Source organism: Dipodomys spectabilis, unplaced genomic scaffold (assembly GCF_019054845.1).
Source record: "Dipodomys spectabilis isolate Male_0828 unplaced genomic scaffold, ASM1905484v1 ptg000132l, whole genome shotgun sequence".
Lineage (NCBI taxonomy): Eukaryota > Metazoa > Chordata > Mammalia > Rodentia > Heteromyidae > Dipodomys > Dipodomys spectabilis.
In genome coordinates, this window is record NW_024870809.1 from 5413877 (window position 1) to 5428385 (window position 14509).

A 14509-nucleotide genomic window follows, 5' to 3' on the forward strand; every position below is an offset into this window, starting at 1 on the left:
CCACCAAAGAAGCAGAAAGTAGAGGTATAGGCCAAATTATATAGTGCTAGACTTGCCTGAAAAAGCTAAGAGACAGTACCCACGTCCTGGTTCAATCCCTTGAATCGGAGCTGGTGTGTGCATACACATGCATGCACATACATGGGTATTGCTATTTCTTTTTTTTTTTCAAACAAAGATTGTGAGGATTACTTTTATATGTCAACTTAGCTAGGGTACAGTTCCTAGATATTTGGTTAAGCATTATTCTATATGTTGCTGTGAGGTTATGTTTCAAACTGAAGTTAGCATTTAATCAGTAGACTTCGAATAAAATAATATGGGCCTTGTCTAATCTATTGGAAGCCTTAACAGAAAAACCTGACTTCCTCCTCAGAAGACATTTCTTCAGCAGCCAGCTTCTGAACTTGAACTGCAACATGGGCTCTTTCCTAAGTCTCCAGCCTACCCTGCAGGTTTTTGACCTGCCTGCCTCCATAATCACATAAGCCAATCTTTTGAAATTAATATACTTGGGGCTGGGAATATGGCTTAGTGGTAGAGTGATTGCCTAGCATGCATGAAGCCCTGGACTTGATTCCTCAGTACCACATAAAGAGAAAAGCCAGAAATGGCACTGTGGCTCTAGTGATAGAGCACTAGCCTTGAGCAAAAGAAGCTCAGGGACAGTGCTCAGGACCAGCAAAAAAAAAAAAAATAATAATAATATATTAATACTGTTCCCTTACCACTACTCTACTGATTCTTTATCTGGACAACCCTAAGATATACATAACAAATTACTAAAAACATCATGGACTTTGAAGTCAGATACACTGGGGTTTTGAATTGTCTTTAACAAGTTTCTTCAGCCTAATGAGGTTGCGCTTCAATTTTTTCCTCTGCTAAAATTAAAATAATAATTTGGATCCATTAGAGTTCTTCTGCACATTAAAAGAAATTAAACAAAGCATTCACCATAGTGTTTAGTACATAGAAATAGCTCAAAAATGTGAGCTATTAATATTCTTATAATAAAAACATAATAAACTATAATAAAAATTCTCATCTTAAGCTTGTTTACCTAGAGACAATTTTAGGGACTGTCACTTTTATCCTTCCTAAGACTCCTTGAATTGTATTTTGGTAACAAGTTATCAGTATTAAATTGTATATTTTTTAAAATTACTGAGTAATGAAAAATAGTTACTTGAGCTTCTGTACTTTGCAGTTTGGATGTTTTAAGCCATCACAGAGCAACTTCAAAGCTGAGGCTTCTAGTTTTGTCTCATTAAATTCTAGCTCAGTGAGGCACTGATTGGTAGTAAGAACAGCAGCTAGTGCTCCACAAGAATCAGAAGAAATAAGGCACCGGTACAACCTGCAGAGAACAGAAGAATAATCCAATTACCATACTCGTGCTCTACACCCACAAAAACAGAAACTATCCAAAAAAACATGATATGAGCACAAACAACAAACTATCCAGTTAACAGTTACCTCAAAGTCTGCAGCATACAGTGTGGGTGTTTTAATCCATGACAAAAATGCTTCATTCCTGAATCTTCCAGGGTATTCTTTACAAATTCCAACTCTGTCAGACACTGGCTGGTTTCAAAAACTGAGGAGAGGTCTCTACCACAAGAAGCTGTGAGGTGGCAGAAAATCAATCTGCATGAAGAAAAAAATTCAGGAAAGAAAATATGGTTCTCTTTTAAGGTACTTGTATAAAAGAAATAAATTCTTTGAACTCATTTAACAATTATCTTATTGGGTACTTACCACTGTGCTTCAAGTTTAAAACAGAGTTGCTTAAGATAAACTATGCCCTCAAGTAATACCCACTACAAGAAAAGATTAGCAAACTAAGAACTTACAATCGAGTGTGAAAAGTATTACAGAGAAAGCCAGGTGCCTAATCCTAGCTACTTGGGAGGTTGAGATTAGAAGAATCACAGTTTGGGTCTAGCTTGAGCATATACTTAAGACCCCTTGTCAATCAACAGCTGAGTACAGTGATACAACACACTAGCTCATGCATAGGGGAGCCTAGGTAGGAAAGTCTGATAAACTTGATCTAGATGGCAGAAGCTATGAATGGTGGTACGCACTGGGCATTCCAGTTACCATGGGGAGCAAAAAATTAACAGGCTCACAAGACACTGGTGGCACCTATCAACCTAGCTACAAAGGAGGCTGAGATCTGAAGACAGGCTCAAAATCAACAAAGACAATAAAGCTGAAGACAAATCTGTCACAAGTCAGCTGGAACTAGAGTCATAGCCCAAGTAGCTGAGTGCCAACCATGAACAAAACAAATCAAGTGAGAGTGTGAGGCTTTGAATTCATTCAAGTACAGTTCTTGGAAGTGGCACTGTGGCTCAAGTGGTAGAGCACTAGCCTTGAGCTGAAGAGCTGAGGGACAGCGCCCAGGCCCAGAGTTCAGACCCCACGACCGGCCCCCCCCCCCCAAAAAAATAAAATAACCAGTGGAAGAAAGGGCTGGAAATGTAGCTCATTAGTAGAGTACTTGCCTAGCAATCATGAATCCCTGAGTTCAAATGCCAGCACTGATAAAAAAAAAAATGGTATGGTGAAAAGGTATGTAAAGTGGCATAATTCAACCCTAATTCAAAATGGGGTTTGGAAGATCAAGAAATACCTTTGAAAGGAAGAAATGCTTGAGTGCCTATGTAAGAGAAAGAGAAATTGAATAGGCTTTAGGTGGATAAAGAGATAGTTGTGGAGAGAATAGGAAAGACAGGGAAACTCACACATGGGTCAGCTTACACAAAGGCCAGTAGGTGAAGTAAAAGAAAAACTGAAAATTGCTGGGGTTTGCGTAAGTTCAACCCTCAGTACAGAGGGAACTAGGGGAAGAGAGAGGGAGGGAAGGTGGGAGGGAAATTTAAAAGACCAGTTCTCACACATACACACACACACACACACACACACACACACACACACACACACACACATGTCAATGGTTCTCTAAAGTTGGATTATAATATGTGCCTTGTAGGAACTGAAGAATGATTTTAAATGATCAGATGGTATTGGCCTAAAGTTGTTTGTTTTTGTTTTTTTTAAGTCCTGGTTTGAACTGAGGACTTTGCACTTTAAAGCAAGCTCTACTACTTGGACCACACTCACAGATATTTTCTGCTTTGTTTTTTGGTTTTTGTTTTGGTAAGTCTCTCATCTTTGCCAATGGCATCCTCAGACAGTAATCCTCCTAACCATGCCTCCAAAGCAGCTGGAATTACAGGCATATGTACCACCAAGTCCCAGCTCATTGCTTGAGATAGGATCCTCACTAACTTGTTGCATGGGTTGGCCTAAAATTTAGATCCTCTCAAATCTCTGCCTATAGACTAGTGTGAGCCACCATGGGTCACTGTTTTTGTTTTTTAGTTTTGCAAACAATACATACTTAATCTGAACATTTTTACAAGGAAAATATATATATATATATATATATATATATATATAATTTTTCAAAAATCCTAAATTCGTACTGCCCCCTATCACTATTAAAACAGGGGTATGTAAATGTTGAATGTAGTATATATCCTCCCCTTTATGGTTCTGCAGATTATAGAAACGTATGGAAACAGGAATACACATACTCCCTTACATATTTTATTTTAAAAAAGGGATCATAGGAAACATCTCAACTTTACATGCATTGTCATGCATTTAGGCCTCATTGTACATTCACAAGTTAAAACTGAGACTTGGCATGGCATAAAGTCAAATAAGTGGCAAAATAGGACTCAACCTGTGGTCTACCTAGTTTAATCTGCAGATATTAAAGTGGGGGTGAGAGACATGATCAGGCTGGGAGATGCTGGCTCACATCTGTAATCCTTGCTCCTCAGAAGGCTGAGATCTCAGGATCACAGTTTGAAGCCTGTCCAGGCAGAGAAGACCCCTTGAGACTCTTTTGTCCAATTAGCCACCAACAAAATCCAGAAATGGAGTTTTGGCTCAAGTTGTAGAATGCTATCCTTAGGAGAAAAAGCTCAGGGACAGCTCCCAAGCCCGGAGTTCAAGCCCTAAGAATGCCATCAAAAGGAAAAAAAAGTAGGTCACGCCTGTAATCCTAGCTACTCAGGAGGCTGAGATCTGAGCATCGCAGTTCAAAGCCAGCACAGGCAGGAAAGTCTGTGAGACTCTTATCTCCAATAAACCACTAGAAAACTGGAAGTGAGGCTGTGGCTCAAGTGGTAGAGCGCTTGCCTTGAGCTGAAGAGCTGAGGGACAGTGCCCAAGCCAAGTTCAGGCCCCATGACCAAACCAAAATAAAATTTTTTAAATAAAAAACAGATTGATTGCATCTTTTTCTAAAGAAATGGTAGGCTGGAGACCTTATGTCAGAGGACCACAGTGGTTAACAAAAGAAATAAGTTTGACTAGGAATGGGGTCCATCAGGAAAAATAAATTTAAAACACATTTCGGAGATCAAAATGGTTGCACCTTATCCCTACTTAGGGTAGCTAGTGTTCCTTCTGAAAGCAGTGGGGGATGGAGCCGTTCCTTGACTTTCTTTAAGCTGGGATGCAACTGCAAGTTTGTATCTGTCTTGTGCTCTAGAACATTTTGTCCATTCGGTCCTACCGCCATCTCCAGTGGGTATGGGGCAAACCATTATGGTGGGGATTGGAGTTTTTGGAGTGGTTTAAAAGAACTTCATTTTCTTCTTAAGTCTTTTTGGATCAGTCCCGCTTCTTTTCACATTCAACAAATTGTAACCAAGGTAGGTTTCCTTACTTCCCAGAAAGGGGGCTGATGGTTGTTCCTCTGGGGCATCCCACCTCACCCCTCAAAATCTGGAAGTTTGGAACAGTCCCAGAGTATAAAGCGCCAGGCCTGGGGGGTCGTTCTTCCCTTTCCCCGGAGCAATCAGAAAGGCAGCAGGTACTCTTTTGGAGAAGCTGTAGGAGACTTTGGTAGCCTGTACTACCTTTGGTCCCACCAGCCAGGTAAGGCCTGGTGGGAGGCATGTCCTAGAAGGGGTGTGTCTAAGGCAAGAGGAGGTTCTAGGGTGGGTGGAGGCGTTTTCTAGAATCTTGGGGAGGGAAGAGGTCACTGAAGCAGAATGGACACGAAGGGATGCCCACGAAGCGAATGCCCACTAACGGTTCAATCCGGGTTCTCTCAGGCAGAGCCAAAGCCAAAGGGTCCCTTCACCGTCATGGCCATGAGACCGGATGACCCCACTAGTGGCTTTCACCATGACAACGTCTTGGCTTTTATCAACGAGCAGATGGCAAGGCACCCTAAAGGGCCCGAGTTCTATCATGAAAACCTGTCTTTGTCTTGGGAAGAGATAGAGGACAAATTCAGGGCCATCTTAGAGGATCGCACGGTGCCCAGAGAGGTCCAGGAAGCCTGTGCCTGGAGCAGCCTGGCCTTGGGCGTGCGCTTCGCTCGCAGGCAGGGTTATTTACATGGGCGCCGGGTGCAGTGGCTGCACAACTTTGCTAGACTGCACAAGTCGGCAGCCAACGCCTTGGCCTCAGACCTGAAGCAGCTCTCCGAGCAACAAGATATGGAGCGCAGAGAGGCCGCATTCCAGCTGCGAGTGATACAGACCAAACTGGCAGAGGTGCAGAAAGAACGTGACATGCTGAGGTGGAAGCTCCTCCGAGCAGTAAGATCACCTTTGCCCCTCCCCCATCACCCGATCTCTTACTACTCATCTCTATTCTCCCCCCCCCCACCCAGCTTTTTACAAGTCTACTTCCCCCCAGGAACTTAATGCCCTCCCGATGGCTGAGAGGCCCACCCAACCCCTTACTAGTCGTCCCTATCTCCCACAACACCTCGCACAGCTTTTTAACAAGTCTACTTCTCCCCAGGAACTGAGTGCACTCCCAATGGCAGAGGGGCCAGGCCTGGGCAATACCAAGACCATGGCCATGGCTGCTGCCTCTGTCATTGGTGGAGGGGATGGAACCTTTATACATCCAGCAAATGAGAAGGAAGAGATGGCAGTGATGGAAATTCCTAGGACAAATGTTCAGGAACCAAAAGCAGGCGATGCACCAGCAATGATGGTGGCAACAGACGCCACACAGGAGCCAGAAGGAAGCTTCCAGCAGCTACTGGGAGCTATGGAGTGGAAAAATTACTCTCTGGGTGGGCAGAGGGAGGGAATTGTCAAATCCCCTGAAAAAGCTACCTTTTCTCACCTGGGAACCCAACAGGGCACAGCCTCCCCTGAGCTCCTTTCCGTCCAGCTCCCTGACTCATTCACATACTCCTATGAATGCCCCTTCCCAGTCATGTCCACCCCATCTCCTCCATCAACCAGGGGCATAGTACCTTTACCTCCAGTGCCTTCCTATTGCCTGACTTCTGATTTTAATCTGCTTTCTGATGTGGGGGCTACAGGAATTGACATTCAAGAACTCCAAAAGGACAAGACAGACAATGAAACCCAGGAAGAGCGAAAACTTCCCCTATTTCACCAGCCTGGGGACTGGGATTGTCCATGGTGTAAAGCAGTGAATTTTTCAGAGAGAGAAAGCTGCATCCGCTGTGGGAAGGGCATCTGGCTGCAAAGCCCTTAGTGTATTTCTTTCTGCAACATGAATTAAAAGCACATGCATACAGCAAATGAGAGATTTTCTTTTGTGTGAGGAGATGGGAGGCCTGGGTGGAGCTGGGGGAGGGGTCAAAGGAGTGGAAGGGAGAGGTCCATGGGGGAGGATGTAGATGGGTGGAGGCATGTTTTGAAGACTCCCTCTGTGTTCTAGAGCATTAGCATACAATATTCCATAACTACTCCAGCTTCTGTGGAGCAGTTCTAGTGTACATTTCCCCACACTGCTGTCAGGTGAACCCTGATATACAAAATCCCACCTTCATCCTACACATGGGCCTTAGGTGATCCAGGCAGGAGTGGTTACTGCACCCATTCTGAGCCAAACTTATCCGCAGGGTTGAGAATCTGAAGGGCAAGGCAGATTCTGGTCAGGATTGAGTTGGGTCATGACACGGTGAGTCACTTGGGAGTTGGGGCCAGGGTCACAACCAAGCACAGTGAGGACGGACACCTGGCCCTGGCTGTAGGGAAGCAAAATCGGTTGCCTTACAGAATGCATCATTTAGAGGACACCAGTATGAGATTCCAGGAAGCAGATAAACAAAAGCTCAGGTGTCAATGCAGTGACTCCAGAAAGTTGGAGGATGGTGGTAATTCAGCTACTTTTCACTTCTTCCAACTGTGCTATGTGAAGACCCACTTATCTATACCTCCTTTTGTTTAACCTAACTTGAGTGGGTTCCTATTCAGGGCAAGCAGATCATTAGTATCAGAGCATTTTTTGTCATGTTGGAGTTTGAGCCATACCTCCAGTTCTGCTTTTTGCCAGTTGTTTTGGAGATTTGAGACTACTGGACTTTTGGGCCTAGAATAGCCTCAAATCACCATCTTCTAGGTTTTAGCCTCCTGATAACTAGGATTATAAATGGTGTGAGCCACACCTGGCTCACTGCTTTGGTTATTTTTGTTTTTTGGTTTTTTTTTTTAGTATTTTATTGTAAAGATGCTGTGCAGAGGGGTCACAGTAACACGAATAAGGTAATGAGCACATTTCTTGTCGAGCATTGTTACCCCCCCTCTGTGCTTTGGTTATTTTTGAGATAGACTTTCACTATTTGCCTAGGCCATCCTGAACCATGTATGATCCTGTTTATAACATAGCTAACTAGGGTGACAGGTGTGAACCACCATGTGTAGATTTTTCTGTTGAGACCCTGGGGTCTTGTGAAATTTTTGCCCAGCTTGTTCTGGAAGAGTGATCCTCCCCAACTTCTGCCTACTACAGCTACAATTACAGGTATGGGCCAACTGGTTTCCAGTCAATCAAAACACCATCAAAAGACACCTGACAAGTAGAAAGAAAGCTATATTAGGGTTAGGGCAAGCCATGGGGATTCCTGCATCTCAAGAGTCCCCAAGAATGAACTGGATAGCTGACTCTTTAGGGGCAAGTTATATAACCAAAACAGGGGCTGGGAAAGTGGCTCAGTGATAGAGTGCTTGCCTTGTATTCATGAGGCCCTGGGTTTGATTCCTCAGCACCACATAAGCAGAAAAGGCCGGAAGTGGTGCTGTGGCTCAAGTGGTAGAACTCTAGCCTTGAGCTGAAGAGCTGAAGAACAGCGCCCAGGCCCAGAGTTCAGGCCCCATGACCGACAAAAAAAAAAAAAAAGAACCAAAACAGGCCTGACCCAAGTGAACATGGCAGAGACTTGCCACCTCTAAGCAGAGGCTGTGAACAGAGGATGGCAGCACCTGCTGCAAGGGAGGAGTGCTGGGGCTGTCCAGCCTCACCAGGGAACTCACACCATGGCCAGGGTGAGTCAGCAAGTGGGAGTGCCCAGCTTTTGCTGGTCAAAGCATGGTGCATTCCTCTGGGATTCTCTCCTCCTTCCCACTATCATGCTGAATGTGGATAAACAACCATAAGGATTTGGGGGAGGGTGAGAACCCCAGCCTGCATTTTCCAGCCATGTCATTGGGCCTGTATATCCCCCTGTAGGACAGGATTTCTGAACCTCAGTATACTTGACCTGAGGTGTTGGAGATTTCTTTGCCGCAGGGGGTCAGGGGCTGTCTGAGCACTGCAGGATGTTCAGCACAATGTCAACACTCTACTCAGTAGATGCCAGTGCTGCTCACTCCCCACTCCCTCAGTTAGTGACACCCAAAAATGTCTCCAGATATTTCCACATGCACACTTGAGGACGAGATCATCCCCCCACACTAGGAGCCACGAAGGAAATAAGGGACTTAAATCTGAAATAGTCAGGAATCAAAAGAGAAGGTCAGCTGGCACTGGTGGAGGCTGAGATCTGAGATTTGAGATTCAAAGCCAGTTGGGGGAGGCAGGAAAGTCCATGAGATTTTTTTTTCTTTGTCAGTCGGGGGGCTTGAACTCAGGGCCTGGGTGCTATCCCTGAACTTTTTCGCACAAGGGTAGCACGTTACCACTTTGAGCCACAGCTCCACTTTTGGTTTTCTGGTGGTTTATTGGAGGTAAAAGTCTCATGGACTTTCCTGCCTAGGCTGGCATCAAACCATGATTTCAGATCTCAGCCTTCTGAGTAGCTAGGATTACAGGTCTAAGCCACTGAAGCCCAATTAAAGATAATTGTGTGTGTGTGTGTGTGTGTGTGTGTGTGTGTGTGTGTGTGTGTGTGTGTGTGTGTGTGTGTGTGTGTGTTTGCTAGTAATCCTGGGGCTTGAACTTAGGGCTGAGGCACTGTTCCTGAGCATTTTTGCTAAAGGTCAGTACTCTACCACTTGAGCCATAGCTCTACATAATGAGATTCTGATCTTTAAATAAACTACTCAGAAAAAAATGCTGGAAGTACAGCTGTGGCTAAGTGGTCAAGTACCATCCTTGAGCAAAAAGAAGCTCAGGGACAGTGCCCATGTCTTGAGTTCAAGTCCCAGGACTGGCACAAAAAAATTGAGAAGGTCTCAAAGGCTGAGGGGCCCTGTGTGGCAGGAAAGTAAAGTCAGTGAGTGGTTCTGGCATTTACTTAGGCTCTTCAAGCAAATTCAGAGCAATGACAGGGTAGAAGCCAAAGGGCCAGGACTGAGGAGCGATAAGTGAGGAAGTGGGGCCCCCAGGGGGCGCTCTTCTTCTAGGGCCTGGCTGTGAAGAGTAGGAAGTAAAGGAGTTGCATGGTTGACAGAGGGAACACTGAACATCAGAGAAACCTGAGCTGGAGGAGACAGTAGAAGGGTGGAGGGTACAAGAAATGAACACTGCATTAGAGGTGTGGCTGTTCTATCGCTACACTTTTTTAAGTCATACAAGGTCACTTGTTTTGTACATGTGCCTGTCCTTGGGTTTGAACTCTGGGCTTGGGTGCTGTATTTATGTCTAATTATTTTTTGCTCAAGTGTAGCCACCTACCACATGAGGCTTCACTTCCAACCATTTTGCTTGTTAATTGGAGATAAGAATGTCATGGACTTTCTTGCCCCAGCTAGTTTCAAACTGTGATCTTCAGATCTCAGTCTGAGTATCTAGGATTACAGGAGTGAGCCACTGGTGCCCAGCATTCACTTAAAAAATCCCTTTAAAATAAATTCTCTACAAAAATATATATACATACAAAGATGTGTGTTTGTAGAACTATGTATATGTACAGGAAAGGTATAGAGGGTACATGTTTAGCAAATACAGGATTAACCTTGAGAGAGTAGGTTCAAAGGCAGGATAAGAGGCAATATGGTACCAGAGTATGGGGTGGTAGGTGGTGTGGGGGTGGAATAGAGCCCTTTACTACTTTTACACACTTTTGTAAAATAAAATGATAAAATACTCACAAAAGTTAAAAAAATAAATGTGAATTTATTTTCTGGGATGAATTTAGAAAGATTATTTGTTCTTCTGGGACAGAGAAGAGAGAGGTTATCAATTATGTGTCTAGAATGTGGGAAAGCAAGGGGGAGGTCCTGCCTGCACTTGGATGATAGACAAGGCACCTAAAAGTGAGCCATGGTAGAAGATTAAATGCTGACTTCTGAGGAATGATAAACTTGAAGTAACTGTGGAAATGTGTTTGAGAAATAGGGTAGGTGAAGGAAAGGATCATGAAACTGAATAAAAGACCCTATTCAAATAAGGACCAACTGAAACAAACCCCTTTGGTTTGGGATAGGAGTAGGGGTCCAGGAAGGTACACTGGAAAGGGAGATTGGTAGTCCCAGGAGGGATACTCTAATGCTATAAAATATAGATATAGATAGATAGATAGACAGACAGACAGACAGACAGACAGACATTTTTTGCCAGTACTAGAGCTTAAACGCAGAGGCCTCCAATTTTCTTGGCTTGCTGGCACTCTACCAGTTGGGCCAGCCCAGGATGTCTTTGAACTCCAATCCTCCCAATCTCAGCCTAGGATTACAGATGTGAACCACTTGTACTTGGCAACAAGATCACTTTTGTTTCATGTAAAACAAAGCCACCAAAAGTTCTTTCTAAATGTCCCTAAAGGTACCATACATATACTTTTACTTGCCTTACATTAGAAATTCATATTTGGGTACAAACAGGAAAATCTCTCTGAAGACATTTAGTAAACAAGGTGTTATCCAGGGATGGGGGTTGCAGCACTGGGAGGTGGGGTGGAATACAGGGCAATATTGCATAAGTAATATTAATGTCCACAAAAATCCACTATGGGACTGGGACTGTGGCTTAGTGGTAGAGTGTTTGCCTAGCATGCATGAAGCCCTGGGTTTGATTCCTCAGTACCACATAAACAAAAAAAGCCAGAAGTGGTGCTATAGCTCAAGTGGTAGAGCACTAGCCTTGAGCATACAATAGCTTAGGGACAGTGCCCAGGCCCTGAGTTTAAGCCCCAGGACCAGCAAAAAAAATCCACTAAGGCAATGAATTTACTCATTTGAGTGGGTTTGGAAAGGGTATTGCTTCCTCTAGGTTAGGAAGGACAAGGACATAGACATGACTGTGTATGGAAATGGAATAGGAAGCCAAAGGAACCCCTGGTTTTGTGACTGTGAAGTGGGACAAAGACTTGAAAGTGAGGACACAGGGCAGGGCCAGGGGGTGGGGTGGGAGCTTCTTTGGTCACTTACAGAAATAACTGTGAGGGTAGAGGATGGGAAGTGGAGAGGAAAGGATCTACATACTGCATGGAGTAAGGTAAGAACCAATTAAAGTCTCAATGCCTATGTGCCTCTAATCATATAAAATAATATTTATCAAAATGAATTCCAGGAAATGGAAACAATTTTTTTCTCCAGTGTTGTTTTATTTTCTTTTTGTATTGGTTGTATTTATCTGTCTTTGGGTGGGTAAGAGGAGCAGAGAAATGCAGGGGAAAAGAATAAACAAATACAGCAGTGGTACTCCCTAGACATGATGTTGAAAATGAACCATATAACTTGTAGGTGGGGACAGGAGAGGAAAATTGGGAGAGTGAGGGGTTATATTGTCCAAAAAGAAATGTACTCTTGCCTGGCATCAGTGGCTGATGCCTGTAATCCTAGCTACTCAGGAGGCTGAGATCTGAGGATCAAGCTTCAATGACAGCTAGAGCAGGAAAGTCTGAGACTTTTATCTCTACTTAGCCACCAGAAAATTGGAAGTGGCACTGTGGCTCAAAGTGGTAGCTTTGAGAAAAAAGCACAGGGACAATGCCCAGACCAGTTCAATGCCCAGTTCAAACCCCCATGACCGACTTAAGAAAAAAAAAAGAAATGTACTCCTTACTTGACTTATGTAACTGAAACTGCTCTGTATAGAAGCTTTATAATAATAATTAAAAATTATTTTTTTAAAAAAGGAGTCCTCATGCCTATAATCCTAGCTACTCAGGAAGCTGAGATCTGAGGATCATGGTTCAAAGCCAGTCCAGGCAAAAACATCCAAGAAACTCCGTGAAACTCTTATCTCCAATAAACCATTCAGAAAACTGGAAGTGGTGCTGTGGCTCAAGTGGTAGAGCACTAGCCTTGAGCTAAAAAGCTCAGGGACAGTACCCAGGCCAGAGTTCAAGCCCCACGACTGACAAAAAAGAAAAAGAAAAAAAAAAGGATTCCTCTTGTAATACCCAAATGTGAGAAAGTCTTTCAGGGTTACAAGCAGCCACCAATCATTACAGAATTACATGTATTAAGGCAGGAAAGGCAGTAGGGATGAGCAGAAATGTGTGACTGACTCCTTCCTTACATCCTTTTCTGGACTTATAACATCTTTTCATTTACTCTCTCAGTGTAAGGACAAGCTAACATTAGTTATACTTAGTTATCAGCTCTAGTCAGTTGAGAGGGTGTTTTCTAGCGACCTAGTTTTTACCTTCACTACTATAAATTATAAAGCCAAATTCAACTTACTTCAGGTCTTTAATTTTACAGGCTGGATCACGCAGTGCTTGGCAGAGGAAATGTAGCTGAGACGAATACTGATTATGCAGCAGAAAGGAGCTAAAAGAGATAAGAAAACAGAATTTAGAACAAAACTTGAAATAAAAGCTTCCTTTTAGCTTTTTGTCATACTAGTACTAATTTATAACTTAAAACTTGAAGAAGTATAAAGTTATGCTCTTTCCTATATGCTAGGTAGGCACAATGACATGTATTGAAATCACTATTGCCCAGATGGTCTTCGAGGTCATAACTTTCCTAAGCAACCTTCACTATGTAACTTATTTTTTGTCTGTACTAACAGAAGTAATGACTATACTTGAAAACCAGGTAAGATCAATAGTAAAATCTCACTTAGCCAGCACACTTGGGAAAGGGGTGTTTTAAGTAAATTTTTTGGCAGGCATTTAAGCTCTTCCATGAAGACATTAAGATGTAGGGCTGGGAAAAGGGCACTGGTGGCTCACACCTGTAATCCTAGTTACTCAGAAGGCTTCTGAGGGTAATGATTTAAAGCCAGCCTTGACAGGAAAATCTGTGAGACTCTTATTTCCAATTAATTAAAAAAAAGTGGGAAGCAGAACTGTACCTAAAATGGTAGAGCACTAGCCCTCAGCACAAAAGCTCAGGAACAGTGTCCAACCTCTGAATTCAAGCCCCTGGACTGGCACTTAAAAAATAAAAATGAAATAATTTTTTACATCATTTTAAGGGGAGATAGGGGGTACTTTATCTTAAGCTAGCTTTCCAAAAACAGAGAATAAGAAAACACTTGTTTTCATCAATATTTTAATTTTCCCATTATTTTGCTTGGCAATAGACAGGTGAATTGAAGCTGTCTTTATGTTGAAGAGACCTTTGTAATTCAACCTCTCTAACCCATTTCCCCTCCAATTCTGTTCCATCTCCATTTCCTTCCATATTCCGTTAAACACACTTATACAACTACAGGACAGACATGGGTTTGCATACTCCACAAGTAGAGCCTTTTCGCAGTACTCAGGGCCTTGCGATCCTAGGCAAGTACCCTAATATTTCAGCTATGCCCCTAAACCTTTTTGTTTTAGAGAGAGAGAGAGAGAGAGAAAGTGAGTGTGTGTGTGTGTGTGTGTGTGTGTGTGTGTGTGTGTGTGTGGAGAAATAGGGTTGCATTAACTTTATCATGCTGGACTTGAAGTAGCCATTCTCCTGCCTCCACCTCCAGAGTAGTTAGGATTACAGACATATGCCATCATAACTAGTGTCATTCTCCTACCTGGCCCTACAACTAAGAGAGAGGCATTTCCCATCTTAACTCAGATACTGAGGATAGACAGGTTAATAAGATTTCTTTGTGGATTTTGTCAGTAAGTCAGTAGCATATTATTTTACAGAATCTATGGGGTACATATTATAAAAGTGGTTTACTTAAGTCTCTTTGAACTTCAGACTTGTCCCTCTTAGAAGGTTTCATGGACAGAACCCAGACTTTCCAGTAGATATACATAGAAAAATGGAGCTGAAGCTCAAATAATAGGAGTGTTAGGCATGAGCACAAAAGCTCGGGACAAAATCCATGTTCTAAATTCAAATCACAGGACAGGCACCAAAAAAGGTATACAGAA

At 43.2% G+C, this 14509-nt stretch overlaps 2 protein-coding genes across 2 annotated transcripts in view; one reads left to right on the top strand and one right to left on the bottom strand.

Annotated features, from left to right (window-relative positions):
- The window catches only part of LOC122116397 (NACHT, LRR and PYD domains-containing protein 3-like), a 54292-nt gene that overhangs the window by 13823 nt on the left and 25960 nt on the right, over positions 1 to 14509 (bottom strand). Inside the window, exons 5-7 of the mRNA XM_042690075.1 lie at positions 12876 to 12965; positions 1480 to 1650; positions 1190 to 1360 (exon numbers count right to left, since the gene is read on the bottom strand). Coding sequence (XP_042546009.1) covers positions 1190 to 1360; positions 1480 to 1650; positions 12876 to 12965 — 432 coding nt within the window. The remainder of the gene's footprint in view (positions 1 to 1189; positions 1361 to 1479; positions 1651 to 12875; positions 12966 to 14509) is intronic.
- Tex13b (testis expressed 13B) lies at positions 5178 to 6558 on the top strand. Its single transcript, XM_042690055.1, has 2 exons — positions 5178 to 5636; positions 5845 to 6558. The coding sequence occupies exons 1-2, from the start codon at positions 5178 to 5180 to the stop codon at positions 6556 to 6558; spliced, it is 1173 nt and encodes a 390-aa protein (XP_042545989.1).

Bases quoted from the DNA above. Each gene is read 5' to 3' on its own strand.
- Tex13b (XM_042690055.1), top strand. From the start codon at position 5,178: ATGGCCATGAGACCGGATGACCCCACTAGTGGCTTTCACCATGACAAC. The intron at 5,637-5,844 runs GTAAGATCACCT...ACTTCTCCCCAG, and splicing joins GGTGGAAGCTCCTCCGAGCA to GAACTGAGTGCACTCCCAAT.